The sequence below is a fragment of the Acomys russatus genome, chromosome 2, assembly GCF_903995435.1.
Source record: "Acomys russatus chromosome 2, mAcoRus1.1, whole genome shotgun sequence".
Taxonomy (NCBI): Eukaryota; Metazoa; Chordata; class Mammalia; order Rodentia; family Muridae; genus Acomys; species Acomys russatus.
The window spans coordinates 63,980,172-63,998,618 of record NC_067138.1 but is presented as its reverse complement, the minus strand read 5'-3'; the positions used below and the strand labels follow the sequence as shown (position 1 = coordinate 63,998,618).

At 39.8% G+C, this 18,447-nt stretch overlaps 1 protein-coding gene and 1 pseudogene across 1 annotated transcript in view; one reads left to right on the top strand and one right to left on the bottom strand.

Annotated features, from left to right (window-relative positions):
• Nucleotides 1–398, top strand: LOC127207038 (activated RNA polymerase II transcriptional coactivator p15-like; annotated as a pseudogene).
• A 2,477-nt stretch (nucleotides 399–2,875) lies between these two features.
• Fktn (fukutin) overlaps nucleotides 2,876–18,447 on the bottom strand; it is a 52,593-nt gene continuing 37,021 nt past the window's right edge. Inside the window, exons 8-10 of the mRNA XM_051162109.1 lie at nucleotides 17,829–17,962; nucleotides 16,183–16,310; nucleotides 2,876–3,251 (exon numbers count right to left, since the gene is read on the bottom strand). Coding sequence (XP_051018066.1) covers nucleotides 3,038–3,251; nucleotides 16,183–16,310; nucleotides 17,829–17,962 — 476 coding nt within the window. The 3' untranslated portion in view covers nucleotides 2,876–3,037. The remainder of the gene's footprint in view (nucleotides 3,252–16,182; nucleotides 16,311–17,828; nucleotides 17,963–18,447) is intronic.

The window sequence follows — 18,447 nt, the reverse complement described above, 5'->3', positions numbered from 1 at the left end:
AGCAGGAGTGAAGCAATGCCTAAATCAAAAGAACGTGTTTCTTCAAGCTCTTCAGGCAGTGATTCTGACAGCGAAGTTAGAAAAAGTTAAAGAGGAAAAAACAAGTTGTTTCAGAAAAACCTGTGACAAAGCAAAATCCTCGTGAGACTTGTAGAGCTCTGGCACCTTCCAAGCAGAGTAGCAGCTGCAGAGATGACAACATGCTTCAGACTGGGGAGGTAAGATACTTCAGTGTTCGGGACTTTAAAGGAAAAATTCTAATTGATATTAGAGAGGATTGGGTGGACTCAGAAGGTGACATGCGACCAGGGAGCAAAGGTATTTCCTTAAACACAGAGCGGTGCAGCCAGTTGAAGGGAGAGATCTCTGACACAGCTGTTGCAGTACGGAAGCTGTAAATCTGAGCCATATCAAATCTGTACTGCTGTAGTTGTTTTAATCTGCCTTTTTACATTGGCTTTTGTTTTCTCTTTTCTTTTTCTTTTTTCTTTTTTCCCGAGACAGGGTTTCTCTGTGTGGCCTTGGCTATCCTGGACTCCCTTTGTAGACCAGGCTGGCCTCAAAGTCACAAAGATCTGCCTGCTTCTCCCTCTTGAATGCCGGAATGAAAGACATGCGCCACCATACCCGGCTGCCTTTTGTTTTCTAAATGTTGTTTTCCAAGTGGTTGTATATTTGGATTGCAGAACAATTTATAATATGAATACTTTTTTTAAATGTGCATTATTAAAATGTTCTAAATGAAGCTAATTGTCACCTTTATTAAAGAGGATTGCTTTGTGCCCCCTCCTTAGTGTAAAATAAAGTCAGATCATTACAATCTTTAAAAAGAAATACTATATTTGTGGCAATATTACCATTTTACCAGTTTTGAATGCTAGTGGCTTTATTTCTAGTTCAACTTTCAAAACAAACACAAAAAAGCACAAGATATTAGATTTAAAAATTTTATTAATCACCCTAAAGTAGATTATATATTACAAATAAATTCAGATCAGAGTAATAATATTACAAGTATTCTCAGTAGTACCACAAACTATACCTGAAGACAAAACCAAATAGTAAACTGGTAAACATATTCTGAAATCTCATGTTTAAAATATAACTTGGTCTAGAAAATTCACATACATGTGCCATAGTTATATGTCACATGTTGACAGAGCTATACATGATCATGATTTGCATTTAACAAACTCATGAAATAGCTTTCATGCTTTGAATAAATTGTCATAAGGCTGTAAGAGCTTGTAATTATTAAAGTGCATGACAAATATATGACAAAGCTTTCCTATGGACTTATTTTCTAGGAAAGAGCTGATTGTGACTTGTCATCTGGGTACAAGTTTGCTAATAATAAAAATGTGATTATGATGGTTCTGGCCAGACATGATAGTCCTACGTGGAGAATGCATCCTAACAGACACGGAGAATGCATCCTAACAGACACGGAGAATGCATCCAAACAGACACAGAGAATGCATCCTAACAGACTGTTGCTTGCCACCCAACAATGACAGTTTTCATGTTGATGTTAAATTTGCAGTGGGTGGCTTCAAGTTACTTCCTCCAAGGTTTTTTTGTTTATTTCTGCCAGCCCATTCCCTCCGGTATTCTGCTCTCCATTTTAACAACTACTGTTTGAAAGGGAAATCTGCCAGGCTGCCACGTGGTGCATCCCAGGCAGCAGAGAATAGAAAACCTCCTTTCCCAGGCAAGGAAAAGACAGCAGCATTCACCCTGTCAGACGCCCCTGCGTCTCACTGGGAGTGCATTGCTTAAGTTCAGGTACAGAGATGGGGTGCAGCCACCCCAGCCTACTCATGAGTGTATTTTGAGAAGAAAAAGGAAGTCAAGGGGTCGAACATGTGTAGAACTTGGCAGCAGGAAGTCTGAGTCGTTGCCCTGCTACACTCAGCAGAATGAAAATCTAGAGCTGGATGTGGGCTTGCAAAACAGGGATATGGAAAGAGGACTAGTTGCCAGGGTCACATTAACCCTCCGTTTTGGAAACCTGAAGTAATACTGGAATAGAAGAACAGTCATATCTTTATGCCTAATAAATTAATGTGTAGGCCATAGATTAACGATGTGGAGCTATGGTTGATAAAGGGCATATTTAGAAAACTCAGAGGTGTATCTGTTAGTATCTAGTGTCAACATTAAAATTAAGGGCACACAAGTTATATATTCAGAAAATATAAGGCCACCCATGAATAACTCCCATTTTTAAATCTAAGCGTGCTTGAGAATGAAGTAAGGAAAATTAAGTTTTGAGAAACCACAACTTTCGGAAGCGTGCTGATGATTTATCGACAGGTGCTACTTTCCTGTGCTGCCAGAAAGTTCACTATCACATGTGCATCAAATTTTCACTTCAAATATGAAAACAGAAAGTGTCTTGGCAAGACCTGAGATGCGCACTCATCTTGCTTTGTAGAACGCCCTGTGCTGGAAGCCAAGTGTGTGTGTGCTGCACGGCTTGTAAGAGGTGTGCACCCCCATCTTTCCCTGTGAGCTGTAAAGCCTAACTGCTCACTGAAACAGGAGCCCATACTCCACAATCTTAAAAGTGGCGCTAACATGGCAGCTTTGATCCTGAGGGCAAGCAGGAATAACTATTCTTAACTCATGTATCTCTTCTTGGCTTTGTCTCATGAGCTCACTTGCAGGTATAAGCATTATTTAACACTTTAAAAATCATTATGGAATATGCCGTATTGTGTACCAGCTCTTCAGAGAGCGGGGAAGTTTCCCTCCAAATAAAATTGTAGTGCTTACCAACGGGACAAGAGAGCGGCAGGCATTTGTTCATTCACCTCTGCCTGCTCACCAGACGCCAGTATTTTACCTGGTATATAGACAGACCCCTCAGGAATGCTGAATGACAGAGCTAATCAGATGGCTCACGAGCTAGAACATTTTCTGTCTTCAAACTTGTCATTTATCTTTGGCTCTCACAAGAGGCAAAAAGACAGTAGTGCTGTAAACAGTTAACCCACCTTATTTTTGGAAAATGTCCCACCTTAACTTAGTACTCTCAGTACAACTGGATAACCTCATCCCACTCAGAGATAGGCCAGATCCCATTGGGCTGTACATTCGGGGGTGAGCTCTTCCAGTCCCATGTCTTGACAGGAATCTTCCAGGTCTTACCATAGTTGGCTTCAATGTATTCAACTGTTTCACAGGGCACATGGACTTTCATGTCTACAAACTCGGTCCAGCACAGTGTAAACTTGGGAAACAGGTACCTGCAGCAGAACAGAGGCAAGTGTGGAGCATTAGGCAAGTAACCCAGTTGCTGTGCATTCTTGGCAGAGGGACAACCCTTTTCTACTATGCAGATTTGGAGGAAGAGTTGGCATGTATGTATGTATGTATGTATGTATGTATGTATGTATGTATGTATGTACGTACGTTCGTATTTTTACCTGGCCAGCATCCCTTTCTTCTTTCAGGATTAACAGCACCCCAGCCTTCCTCTTCTATTCTCTGTCCATCTGGAGGGGAGCTAACCCCACCCATAAACTCTGAATGAGAAAAAATACAAACCAAACTCAGGCCTGGCTAGTAAGTTGCAGTGGCAGTGACTGCTACAGAGATGGGAGCCTATCAAAATTAGGCAAATCAAAATCAGCTTTGGGACTTTGCTGGGAAGCCTAGGGAAAGATGTCACAGTGGAGTTTCCACAGATGGAAGAAACGGTCATTTTCTTCTCTCACACAATCTGGAATTCCAAGGGACACAGATGGGCTCCAATGGCATCCTCTAGCCTTCTCCTTGGCTCTAGACACCATAACTGTACTTTCTACCTCTTAGGCGCTAAAGAACATCTCTAAACTGTCTAAGAAATACTGCTTATAATGAATTTGCCTGTATCTACTGCAAGGGTTTGCAAGTTTACAAGTTAACCCAAAAAATGCATTTAAAAGTACTTTGGATAATGATGGGCATGGTGATACATTTCTGCAATTGTGACACTTAGAAGGGGAGAAGTGAGGGTCAGGAGTTCAAGGTCAGCTTTAGTTACATAGTGAGTTCTAGTGCAGTGCAGCCCAGGCTATATAAGATCCTATCTCAAAACAAAACCAACCCAAAATATTTACATAGGTACTTCAGATTGAGTAAATTATATGTGACATATTACAAAACTATTAGAAATAGCAGGTGTGTTTAAAGTAACACAGCTCTATATTCTGTGTTGGATTCTCATTGACAATTTTTTCTTCTTCACAACTCAGAATGAACGTTCAGTAGTTAATACTGAATGGAAATAATAGGGACCAAAGAATGCAATCGGCCAGAAAGCCAAAGGCAGAGCAGAGAGCTGGAGAAAATGGATCCGACCATATTTGATTATCACATTTTATCAAGTGAACCCCAGGAATGGATTCTGCTTTTGAATACCCCATTTCACCACGAAGGGAACATACAGCCATACATGAAAGTGTGTCTGAATAACTTCTAAAGAAAGTATCAAGTGCCTCTATAAACGCCAGTGGGAACTGGCAGTTAGTGGACAGTCCCAGCTGGCATGTATAAAAAGACAGCCACAGAAAATCTCATAGCTGAGAAAGAAATAAGATACTGCTTAGACTCACCATCTGCTGGTCCCAATTTTACCCTGTACACTCACATCCATGGGATTACTTGTTTTGTCATGAGACACAGCCATCTATCATCAGCCTCTACCCTCTGCAGTCACCTGCTGGTCAGCTGGGTGCTGGTCAGCACAACGTCCACCTGTCCCACACCATCACACTGACACAATGAGCCTGCTCAAGGCAGACATGAGCTACCTAGTAACAGCAGCCAGAAGGCAACTCTCCTAAATATTAGCCTTTAGTCTCATCAAAGAGCTGAAAGGGAAAACAATGGCTTTAGGGCACACACAGTAGAATACTATACATTACAAAAGCAATGCTTGGGACAGTGAAGAAGAATGCAAGAGCAAACCCAAAACAGTAAAAATAGAGAAACAGTGTGAAAACCATCCAAAAACAGTTCAACTATAATGCTAACTTTTATTATTTACAACCTCCCCCCAACCCCAAAATCCCTAAACTCTCTGTGGTTTTTGTGTTTTCTACTCTTTCTAGTCAACCAAGGAGTATCTTAGCTTCCCAGGAGAATAGGGAAGATAAACCATAAAACATCTGAACTAATTCTGAAGTCAAGCCACGGACAGGACGGAGGCAGTAAGTCGCACAGAACAGCACATGCCACGCTTTGCCTGGGCTACTAGTAAATACTGACTGATACTAAAGCTCTCAGTGTTACCTTGGATTTCAAAGCTACGACTACGTCTGGCAGAGCAGTCCATACTTTAAAGCCTTAAGAAGAGATCCACAATGTGAACAGATTTAAATTTAGACTAAGGCACCCTAAATTAAGATACAAATTTAGAAGATCTTACTAGCACAAAAACTTCTCCCATCTGTTTTCTAACTTGTACCATTTTGCTTCATTCTACTTCTGCCTAAAACAGCAGTTAGAACAGTTGCTATACTTAAGTGTGAGCCAGAGTAGGATATTTTTATTTTCCTCCAAAATTCTTAAACCAATAAAGCCACTTTGGGGTGGTTAGAATAATTTCGTCAGCTTAATTGTACAATCTATGAGGGGACGCTTTCCCAGCACCCAGAACAGTGTGTTTACTGGTGCTAATTACGGAGACTAAATGAGACAGAACCATCAATTACAACTAACCCTGACCTTTCTGATGTAAGGCTGCATTAAACACTGCAGTTGCCAAGCTCCCCTGACCCCTAATTTCCCTCAAATCAACACAAACAGTTTATTCCTATTAGCATCTTATTTCATCTTTACCTCTCCATTTACCTGTTATTCCAGTGATTAAACACTAGCATGCTACTTAGCGGACATCAGCACACACCGCTTTCCCTGACTAATGGGAAAGCTTCTGAAGTTTCACCACTAAACACGTGGCTCACTCTAGCTTTTCATTTCCTCCCTTCATCAAGTCAAGGAAATGCATCGCTTTTCATTCAAAGTTTCTTTCTTTCTTTCTTTCTTTTTTTTTTTTGAGACAGGTTTTCTCTGTGTAGCCTTGGATATCCTGGACTCACTTTGTAGACCAGCATGGCCTTGAACTCACAGAGATCCACCTGTCTCTGCCTCCCAGAGTGCTGGGATTACAGGCGTGCGCCACCACGCACAGCTCAATTCAAATTTTCTTAAAAGATTTTTGCTTAATTATAGAATATTTATTTTTTATGTCATCAGTTCAACCACCAACTCCGCCCCCCACCCCTTGTGACAGGACTGGGGCTAGACTCTGAGGCCTGTGCACAGGGAAGTCCCTCAGTCCCTGAAGGTGAAGACTCACACTAATGCACATGCACTGTAAGTATTCTCACACACTTTTTACCTGTTCTCACTGTGCCATTTCCCTTCTTAAAAATATTCTGGGTAGTCATGGCCAGGTTTGCTGAGCCCCACGTAGTGAGACTCTGCTGCTCTCTTTATAAACATGCACTTTCCCTACAGCTAGCTTACTGTGTGGAGGCAGGATGAACAGTTTACTCATCATAAACCATGTAGGTCTTGGTAACATTTGGAAGGAAAAAGAAAGAAAAGGCTATGGTCCTCAGTGATTTTGCTTGTACTACAAATTCAACAGGAAGGGCTTTTGTTTTGGACATAGCCTGGATGTCCCTGAGCTTGTGGCTACCCCTCTGACTCAGACTCCTGGGGCTGGGGTTACACATGCATCCCACTGTGCTGCGCAGACAACTCAGATAAATGAAAACACATAGTAAGTCCTCCTCATCTGACCTCTTTCACTTTGCATGTTTTGAAGATTCATCCATGTTGGTATACCTGGTAACTCATTCCTCTTCAGCATTATAATTAATTATGAATGCTAAATACATAACTAATGCATCTGGTCACCAGAAGATACATAACTAATGCATCTGGTCACCAGAAGATGACATTTGGGACATCTGGGTAGCATGGGTAAAACCAAACCATTTGGCCTATCCGAATAACACTGTTAACACCTGTGCCTAAGTCTTGTATTGGAAATGTCTCTACTCTCTTTAAATACTAAAAAATCAGCATCCTACAGAATTATGTTTAGCAAAATATATGTTTGAAAAAATACATTTTTGCTCCACATAAATAAAAGTTTTGTGGTATAATCTTCTCTTTAAAGCCCAAAGCAAACTGCCTCCTCAGGCTTTTCGCCCAGGGCCTCATCTTGCTACATCTGCTCTCATTCGCTGTCTGGAGATTCGATTAAGAAGACCTAGGATATAATCGGTATGTTGCAAAATATGAAGCCAGAAATAGAGCAGGAAATGAGATCACTTTGGAAAAGCCAATGTTTTAAATATACTCATTTAAAGAAATTAGTCAAATCTGCCTTTTGGCTTTGCAGCTGTAAGTATGCAGAGACAAGTGTGCTTCTTGGAAGCTGTAACTACAGCAGCAGAGCATTGGCCCTGAAACTGGGAGTCCATGAGGGACAACTCTACATGTAACTCCAGCTTTGTAGGCAGCAGAATGGCTGAAAGTAACCAGAACGGCTTAACTTCCCTGCTTTCATTCTTGAAAGCTGCTAGGCTGGGCCAAATCATTATCTGAGTGTCACCTATGCTGCTCACTAAATGGTAGGGAGCTGATAAGAGTCAAACAAAGCTCAAGTCACTCTCAGCCTGACAGTTTATCAAGACTGACTTTATCTGTCACTTAGTGCAGATAAATTAGCAAAGTGCACTAAAAAAAACACAAAAGAATGGGAGGGGACTATTTATGGAAACTTAGAGGGAGGGAGATACTTTCTAAAGAGAAAGCAATCTGACGCTGACTGGGAAGAGACAGGACAGGCAATGATGGGTGGCATTCCAGAATTGCTGTGTCAGTCTTAAACTTTTGGACTAAAATCAAGGGTCAAAAGTCAAGGAGTCTAAATGCAACTTATTAAGCAAAATATATAACTTATATTTAACAAGAAAATATTTAATAATCAAAATCTAACTTTTGAGTTCAAGGCCAATCCGGTCTACAGAGAAAGTTCTGTACACTGGACTGGCTCTTGGAACAGAAAGAGAACATTAACAAAAAACTAGTACATACAAATAAAGTCTACAGTCTAAACTTGATCTTTACTTTAGGAAAACATTTTACGTAAGGGCACCAAAGGTACTGAACATTAGGACTGAAACGCAGAACCACATTAAAACTAAGAACTTTCAAGTGAGCAAGCTACCATTAGCAGTGAAAAGAACAAAGGACAAATTGGAAGATGTTTTCAGTAAGTAGAGCTACCGTTAGTGAGAAAAGGACTAACATCCAAACAGATGAAAACCAGTAAGATATTTAACAGGTTCTTCACAAAACAGAGCATCTGTCAATAAATATGAAAGTGTGGAAATTAAATATACAGTATGGTAACAATACATTCCTAGCCAACATGGTTAGAAATTGAAGAGAATTTGTAGCAAATGTGAGTCTTGTAATACAATGACAGCAGCATAAAGTAGGCAGAGAACCATCCAAGAGCAAAATCCTTAAGTGAAACACATCCATTCTAAGCAATTTCATGTATATATATGCAGAAGAAAATCATCCTGTATGTCTGTGGCTCAACACAAAAACCCTGGCAACTACTGTTGACCAACACGGTTCAGCATCGCTCTACATATCACCAGTTTTCTTCCGTAGAGTTAACCCAAGGTGACTTACTAGTTCAAGAGCATTTGCCTAAATTGTGCTAGCTCAGCGTTTTCTCATCTTGCATCTACAATTCATCCCTTTGTCACTGTGTCCTGTAAATCTGCATTCCTCTCTCTGGTAGACTTTAATACATTAATAATTTCCCCCTAACTGCTACATGATGCTGAACCTTCCTAATCAGAGTTCTAGGAGTTAGAAAGAGTATGAAGGACACAGTAGTTTGCCCTTTGTCCTATATCTGATGACTTGCAGTATGGAATCTTTACATGCTGTGAAGGATGAAGTGCTCTTTCCTTCTGATTGGGGAGAAATCCAACATTCAGAAGCTTAGGTGGCACAAAATACAGCTCTTAGACTTGAATCCAGGGCTAACAGATTTCCTGGTGCTATTATCTTAAAACCAGTCTTGTATGAAGTTTAGATAGAGGTTTCTACTAATATTTAAAATGGTATAGTCTAAAGCACTGTAATACTTCACAGCTGACTTTTCAAGTGGAGACTAAGAAGTCAAGGAAGATGTGTTTCTGGTCTGACTGAGGAGCCTATGGATTTTAAATAGTTACCAGGTAACCTCTCATGGGTAATTGACCCTGTTCTGTATCTTGTATAATGAAAAGCCACAAGAAACAACGACTCAAAGGAACAGTAAGTCTCACAATGACCATACTTACAATGTGGAATTTAGTAACATTGTTTACTACTGGTGACTATCAAAAAATTAATAACTTTTGGGCAATACAACCTGGCAATATATACCATAACCCTATTAATATTCATTAATTCAATGGGTAGTGAGTGGGCATGGGGCTTATATGCAGGGTACTACAGAAAAATTGTGCCATGATTAAGATCTGAATGGCAGCCAGACCTGGTGGCACCTTTAATCCCAGCACTCGGGAGGCAGAGGCAAGTGGATCTCTGTGAGTTTGAGGCCAGCCTAGTCTATAAAAACAAAAAACAAAAAACAAAAAAAACTGAAGCAACCCTCCCCCCCCCAAAAAAAGATCTGAATGGTTTGGATATTAAATTTCTTTGTATAGTACAGCATAACCAAATGATGTCAACATTACCCTATTTCTTTTTGCCTTATTTCTTACTAACACCTATTATTAATGGACATATTAACACAGTGCATGCATACAGCAGGCACTGACCAGATTTAGGCCCCTTTTCCCACCTGCAGCAAGCACTACTTACTCCACATTCATGGCAATTTCATTTTTTAAGGTTAGAGGTGTTATTTATAAAAGTTAAGAGCATCATCCAAAAGTTTGTTTGCTTCAACTTAAAATCATGTCAGGGTTAGTTCCACTAACTAAGTTAAGTTAGTTGCCACATAACTTAAATCAGTGATAAGTAGATGTTAACATATCTGCCACCTCCCCTCTTTTTTTAATAGTTTTTTTTGAGACAGGGTTTCTCTGTGTAGATTTGGCTGTCCTGGAACTTTCTCTGTAGACCAGATTGGCCTTGAACTCAAAAGTTAGATTTTGATCATTAAAAAAATTTTTTTAAAGATTTATTTATTATTATGTATACAGTGTTGTCTGCTTGTACACCTGCAGGCCAGAAGAGGGCATCAGGTTACATTATAGATGGTTGTGAGCCACCATGTGGTTGCTGGGAATTGAACTCAGGACCTTTGGAAGAGCAGGCGGCGCTCTTAACCACTGAGCTATCTCTCCAGCCCCCAAATATTTTCTTATTAAATATAAGTTATATATTTTGCTTAACAAGTTATATTTTGCTTCTCAGTAAAATGGAGAAATAGGTAAAGAATAACTGCCTAGAAAGTTAAGTTAGAAATTTTTAAAATTAAAAATAAGTTGGAATAATCAGAATAGAAAAGCAATTAAATAACTCTATCATTAGACTTTCTCCATATTCTTTCCAAGTGTATCTAACCAATTCCACTTTTAGCCATACTTCTTGTTGTTCTTTGGACAAGGGCCTCAATTATATATTGCACACAGTTCAATAAATTTGCTTTTTGCTTATAGAATATTGTTACATCTATTTTATCGTTTAGATTATGATCTCACTGAGAGCAGGAACTAAAATATATTTGTATCAGTATCCTTAGTACAAAACAGTTAGATATAAATTTTACAGAAATAAAGTAATAAACTACGTAGGAGTTACACTTGGAGTGGAGTCTACAAAGGATGGCTCAAAATTCTTTGACGATCTATCCAGTGAGCAAACATAAGACATTACAAGGATGCAGTACTACCAACCCAATAGATAAAGGATTGCCTGTTGGGGAGATAGAATAGCTGTATTATCCCAACAGTGTTTTCATGAAGGGAGTATTCACAGTATGAGAGTGAGCTTGGTGACACTAACAATATACAGAAGAAAACGTGGACTCTGACTGGAAGATAGGGAGAAGGTCTGCAAAATGGCATGTAAGTACCACACAGCCATGGCCACTGTGAACTCACAGCAGCTGTGCCGCCTGGCCCTGGGCTGTAGGAGTCAGGTCCACTCATCAGTGAGATGTGACAGGGAAGGAACCACAAGGCCCAACCACTCAAGGCAGAACTACTGACAACTAGCAGGTTCTGGGAGGCGGAGACACGGTCCGGAGTTGTGTACCAATCAGTGGGTCCACCAGATTCTTACGTTTAGTTCTGAACACATGGTCATACAGAGGGCACAGCCCTAGTTAAATCTCTGTGGGGCACTTAAACAAAACAAAAAAGTCATCAATATGACAAAGCGCTTGTAGGGAAGGGGAGCTGACAGAAGGGACAGGAAGAAGGTAAGAGATAAAGGCAGCAGTATTCAAATCTCCATTACAAAGTTCCTGAGACAGTTAAACAAGAAGGCGCACATAAAAATGTAGCATATTCACTACACACAGCAAGTATAGCATAAACTCTAGCTCTTCTAAAACTAGCTTCTATCCATACATTGATTCAGATGAAGAAAGAATGCAAAGAAACTCAATCCAACAGCTGCAGGAATTAGACGTTAAACAAAAACCGTGTCTTTCTCATTTTTTGAGGAACCTCCATATTTCCATAGAGACTGGGCCAGTCCCAGCCCCACCGGCTGTGTGGAAGGACTCCTTTCCCTGCATCCTTGTCAGCACTCGGTATTCCTTGTTCTCCTAATGACAGCATTCTGACTGGGGTGAGGGGAAATCCCAGTGATATTTTCACTTACATTTTTTGATATCTATCAGCCATTTCTACTTCATCTTTTGAGACCTGTCTTTTCATTTCATTAGCCCATTTACTGACTGGGTTGTTTGGGTTTTGGTATTTAATTTGTTGCATTCTTTAGTATTGTAGATATTCTGTTACATGGACAGAAGCAATGTCCCCACCACCACCACCACGGGCTATTACCTAACTCTGCTTCTCTACTCAGATCTTTTAAGCTTCATGCAATTCCACTGTTGTCAAGCACTGGGTTTCCTGAGCTACTACTATATGATCCCATGTCTGGAAAGATACCCAAAGTGCTCTAAGTCAAACATACATGTGCCTCATGTTCACTGCAGCACGATTCTCAACAGCCACACATGGAATCAACCTATGTCTGGTCACAGGTAAATAGATAAAGAATTGTGGTACACACATATACACATACACATACATGTGCCCACACACAATGAAGTTTTATTTAGTCATAAACAAGAAGGAAAATATGTCCCTTGCTGGAAAATAACCAAGTGGAGATCATTAAGTGAAATAAACCAGACTCATGAGGACAAATATCACATATCTACCCTCATTCATTTGTAGATCCTAGATTTTATATGGGCACATAAAATTGTTTATATATGTGTGGCATGAAATTAGAAGCAAAACTGAGGGAAGGAAAGAGCCCAAGGGGAACAGGGAGAAAGAGAAGGTTACGGAGCATGCCAAAGTATACATGCTCAAAACAAAATGCCTTTATGAAACCCATTGCTATGTAGAATGAACGTATGCCAATAAAATTTTCCACCATAAACTTTGGGCTAAGACAGCTTTACCTATACATTCCACTGAATATGATAGAAAGCAATAATGCTAATTATGTACAAACTCTGCAAGAAAATTAAACAATTATTCTCTCCCTCCCACCACCCCTCAAAAACACCTGTTAGATTGCCATCACTTTTTATTACTGGTGATCTGGATTCTATAGATGTGAAAAACACAGACAACTTTTGAAAATGAAACAGATATAGAGCATATTCGTTTGAAAGGTATAACAGCAGAGAAATAGAAGACTTAATAGGAACTGAAGAAGACGATGGAATAATCCAGAGGGTCACTAAGCCTTGCTAACACCTGCTGAGATGCTGTGCTCTGTGCCAGCCCAGCACCTAACAGCAGTGGGAGCAGTGATAATCTAGTCATGGTAACAGAAGCAGGACCTAGCACTGACATGGCACTGACAGGGTGCCAGGTACTGCTCTAAATACTTGACATGGGTCAACTCACTTACGCTATTAACCCAAGTATTCGGGCCAGAGTCAAACAAGTCCGGGTTATTAATGGCCCACAGCCTTAGACAAAGTTACCTTCATATTACTATGCATTAGCTTCCTCAAGTCTGAGTTGGTATAACAATATACGATTGAAGTATAATATAGAATTACCTAAACTAGATACAGTGGAGTGTGTCTAGCAGACACTGGTGACTACATATTTGCAGCTGCTGTATCAGTCAGAAGGCAGGGGCAGTACAGTGTGGAAGAGAAGCTTTCCCCATGGAGCTCCTTCCCAAAAAAAGTTAAGCATCCTATAGTTTTAGAGTTCTCTCAGCACAGCCAACACATTTTTGTTGTTGTGGGTTGATTGGAGTGGTTTTTTTTGTTGTTGTTGTTTTTATTTGTTGGTTGGTTTTTGGTTTTTCGAGACAAGGCTGTCCTGGACTTGCTTTGTAGGCCAGGCTAGCCTCTGTCTCCCTGAGTGCTGTGATTACAGGTGTACTGTTTTGCTTTAAACAGTATAATAAATATAAGGAACCCTTACACTAGTTTCAGGTCCTCCCCTTTAGAAATGGAAGTGTGATAAATCCTGTACTTCCTCAAAGTAAATGGTGCTGACAACGGCATATGGCTGGGGAGTCTTCCAAAGAAACTGCTCCATACAGCCTTCCCTTGTTCTTTTCTCTGCCTTTTAAGGTCACAGTTACATGAGAGAAAATCTGGGACATCCACCATCTGTCCAGACACTTACGCACTGCTCATTTCTCCTGTTTGTAGGAGCACTTCCCACTTTCCTAGCACTGCCAACGAGCCGTGGACTGAACCAAGGGTGTCTCTACCCAAAGTGTGGCCACTGAAGTGAATGCTTCTTTTGTGCTTCCTGGCCACAGCAGTGAGAAATATTCACCCTTACTAGGAAATTTAATACAAAAGACTGATGCTTCTACATGACTTCTCAAAAAACAGATGCAGCAGTTTTATAATGAGCTGATTAGATGGCAGCTAATCTGTAAATTTCTCAGAAGATCAAGAAAAGGATCATTTTTTCACACTCTTCAAATCCCTCCTTGTACATTAATACTTTTAATCCTTAAAACAAGGCTGCATGACAATGTGAAATTGTATTTCCACTTTGAAGTGGGAAAACCTTATATACAGAGGTTAAATTAAAAAAAAAAACTGCTGAAGGCAATAGCACTGTAACATGTACAGCTAGGATTTAAAAGCTGGCTCTATGATCTTAATTTCTATAGTATACTATCAATAAGGATAAAACTCAGTATATACCAATTTTGACATTTCTGTCGTATTTTGAATAAACAAGCTGTAAACATCTCTATTCACCTAACTATAAGTGTTACGTATTGAGCTGGATATTGTTGTGCCAATTTGGCACAAGCTAACGTCATTGGAGAAGAAGGAACCTCAGTTAAGAACATTCCTCAAGATCAGGCTTAGGCAAGCCTGTGTAGCGTTTTCTTGATTGTGGAGGGCCCAGCGCATTGTGTGGGTCCTGAGTTCTATAAGCAAGCCATGATCAGCAAGCCAGTAAACAGCACCCCTCCAAGGCCTCGCATCAGCTCTGGCCTCCAGGTTGCTGCCCTGTTTGAGTTCCTGTCCTGGCTTCCCTCAGTGATGAACTACAATGTGGAAGTGCAAGCCGAATCAACCCTTTCATCCCTAACCTGACTTTTGGTCATGGTGTTTCATCATAATAGTAACCCAAACTAAAACACTTATATACTCATTAATTGACCCATTTCTAAGTATATTTAGGAAGTTTAATAAACTTTTTTATTTGAGTGTATGTATATATGTATGTGTATGGCAATGTCGAATAGGAGGGCACAGTGTACTGCATGTGTGACTGTCAGAGGACAGCTTGTGGGAGTCGGTCCCTCCTTCCACCATGTACATCCCCAATGAGGGAACTCAGGCTGTTAAGCTTGGCAGCAAGTGTTCTACCTACTAAGCCATCTTACTGGTCCATTTCTCTTATTTTGAATTTTTATATCTATGCATGTTATAATCAGATTTTATTCAGTAGCATTCAATGTCACAAAGCAAAGTAGTTTTTATAATTAACAAAAATTTAAGGAGCACGTTCTAAAATCAGAGTCAATTTGAGGATGATTTGTAACTTTCAGTAAAAGGTTCGGATTACTCTCAAACCTCCAGAACAAATTTACTTTACAATCTTCAGATGAAAACTCAGGGACCCTAGTAGGATGGGATTAACCTAAGAAAAACAACATTGTAGCCAGGCAGTGGTGGTGCATACCTTTAATCCCAGCACTTGGGAGGCAGAGGCAGGCGGATTTCTCTGAGTTCGAGGCCAGCCTGGTCTACAAAGAGAGTCCAGGACAGCTAAGGCTACACAGAGAATCCCTGTCTCAAAAAAACAAAAAAACAAAAAACAAACAAACAAAAAAAACCCCAACAACATTGTAAATATAGAATTCCTCCTCTGTGCATACAAAATAGTCTCCTTTCTGCTTAGTGGCTTAAGTTTATGCCAATGGCCACATGACTCCCAATAGTAGCAATGATAGTGACTATACTAATAATATTAGATAACAATATCAGTGAAACCTAACATGTTGTTAACTTGCTTAGTGCTAAGCCCTGTGCTAAATGTTTCATACTGTCAAATTTACCATGGAGGAATAGTGGCTAAAAATATGACATCTATAGAGCATGCTGTCTGTCACAGTTGTTTATCCATTCCCATAGATTATTACGCTCCATGATGCTGCCAGACATACCTCTGCCTTAGGCTGTGGGTTTGATTTTTGTGCTATCTGCACTATGGCAACTTGAGAGCCCTGATTATGACCACACTTCAGTTGACTCGCCTTGGCAGTAGTTGGTTTTCACACAGCTTCCTCACAGCCAGTTGTCATGAGAACGTCACAGGAGAGCTGTACTCACTCTGAGTAAACTGAGAGCGCACAGACTGATGATCGAGCCTTGGTGAACTTTCCTTTGTACTTTCCTAGATGACACCCATAGCCCTTTTATTTAATAAGTACTTATCTGATCCGTACTTAAACTTCTTTCCTGTTCTGGCCTGAGTGCCTCCATTCCACATATGGTCAGTCTCTTCATAGAAGAAAAAAATATCAAGTTTTACATCGTCTTGTCCCTGGAAGGATAGTTCCAAGCTGTCTTCTACCTACAGGGAAAATGAAAACCTTCAAACTAATATAACAGAAACACATTTTCATTTTTTAAATAAAGAAAAACATTTTATGTAGTAGGCATTAATTCTAAGATGTATGCTTATTAAGTTTAAGTTCCTATGAAAGTAGAAGCTTCAGAAAGTGGGAAACTATACTAGCTTTTCTTTCTTTCTTTCCTTCCTTCCTTTATTTCTTCTTACTTTCCTTCCTTCTTCTTTCTTCATTTCTTCCTACCCTCCTTTCCTTCCTACCTTCTTTTCTTTCCTTCCTTCCTTTCTTACTAGCTTTTCTTAAATGTATATAAAATAATGTTTCTTAAACCGATGAAAATTCCTGAGTAAATGCTTCATGGTAGTTAAAACTAACTCTGCAGGGGAAGTTGAAGCACCATGTCCCAGAGCTCCTTCCTAGCTAAAGGAGGAAAGGAAATGTATCCTAAAAGTAACGTTCACATTGGACTTGGTGCATGTGTCTTCAATAGCATCACATGAAATAATGTGTGTGAGCCTAAAGGGGACAAACTCTAATGTAGTCATCTGCGCGTTCCACTGCAAAGCAGTGACAGACACCAGCATTTGACAAGTACCTGCTGAATGACTAAAGCTATTGCTTCGGTGGCCACAGAAAACATTAAACTTAGCTGGGTGTGGTGGCACATGCCTTTAACCCAGCACTTGGGAGGCAGAGGCAGGCCAATCTGTCAGTTTGAGGCCAGCCTGGTCTACAAAGCAAGTCCAGGACAGCCAGGGCTACACAGAGAAACCTTGTCTCGAAAACAAAAACAAAAGAAAGAAAGAAAGAAAGAAAGAAAGAAAGAAAGAAAGAAAGAAAGACAAACATTAAACTTTTTTTTTTTAAATCTCTGATGGGAAAAATAATTTTTCAGGAACTAAAAAGTGTTTACTTGTTTTGCAGGATAATACTTTGCTGGGAACAAATTACGAGCAGGATTATCATAAAGGGTCATGGGTTTATGGAATAGCAATAACTATCTGGAGTAAAAGTTCATCCGGGCCACAGTGCATAGCCCTCGTTAGCCTCTGTTCATCTTTGGACATGTGAGCCAAACAAAACTCAAGCCCCTCTTTAACAGGGCTCCATATCTCTACCCCTCAGCAAGCAATGAATATTTGTGCTGATAATTATTATGACAGCTAATCCAAAATGAGCATAGGATTAGATGACCCAGAAAAAGATGAAATTTCAAATACAGTAGGTGGGGATGTAACTTTATATTAATTCTATACTATACCATTGCCTAGCAGAACAGCAATATGGTCACTTGTAAGAGCCCAAGATGCTTCTTTCTTCATTATTAACAAAAGGCCAGATTTCCTAGCTTCTCCTTAGGTAGTACATAAACCTTAAGGGATAATAAGGTCCCACAAGCCCATCCTGATAATTGCTGGGTAATAAAGTATGTTTGCCACACGTCTAACTATGTATGTTAGTCAAGGTACATTTTACATCTGAGACACATTATTTATGAAGTTAAGATGATTGTTACCAACCTTCCCGAACTTGTGTTTGAGAGGAAGTCCTGCATCCTGAAATGCCAAAATAATATCTGGTTTGTAATCTTGTATAAAAATTCCTAGGTCGACATCTTTGCTATATGGAATAATACTGCACTGTCGATACCATCCTAAAATGGAGGGAGGAGGAAAACAATTATTTTTATTAAAATTAGTTATTAACATGGGAATTAAGTTATTATAATGAACAAACTTTATAGTAACGGCTATAATTCCATAGGTTAAAGTTAGGGGACTCTACCAAAATTATTTTTTAAAACTTTAATTCCAAACTAAGCAACTTGGTTATAGTAGTTTCCTTGAAGAATCACTCCCCTTCTTTTTCTTTCCCCTTCTCCACTTTCTTCCATCCCCTGGTCTGAGTGCTCAGCTTTGTCAAAAGCTTTAATGAAGTCAGGCACAGTGGCCGACACCTTTGTGCCAGACTGTTCTGTTGTACACAGTGAGTTTCAGAACAGCTAGAGCTACAAAGTAAAATCATATGTAAAAAAGAAAAAGTTTTCAGGATATATAATACTTTCTGAATAGACCATTAGCTTTACTAATATATTAAATGGATGATCCACTTAAACAATTGCTGCTCAGAGTGTTTAGT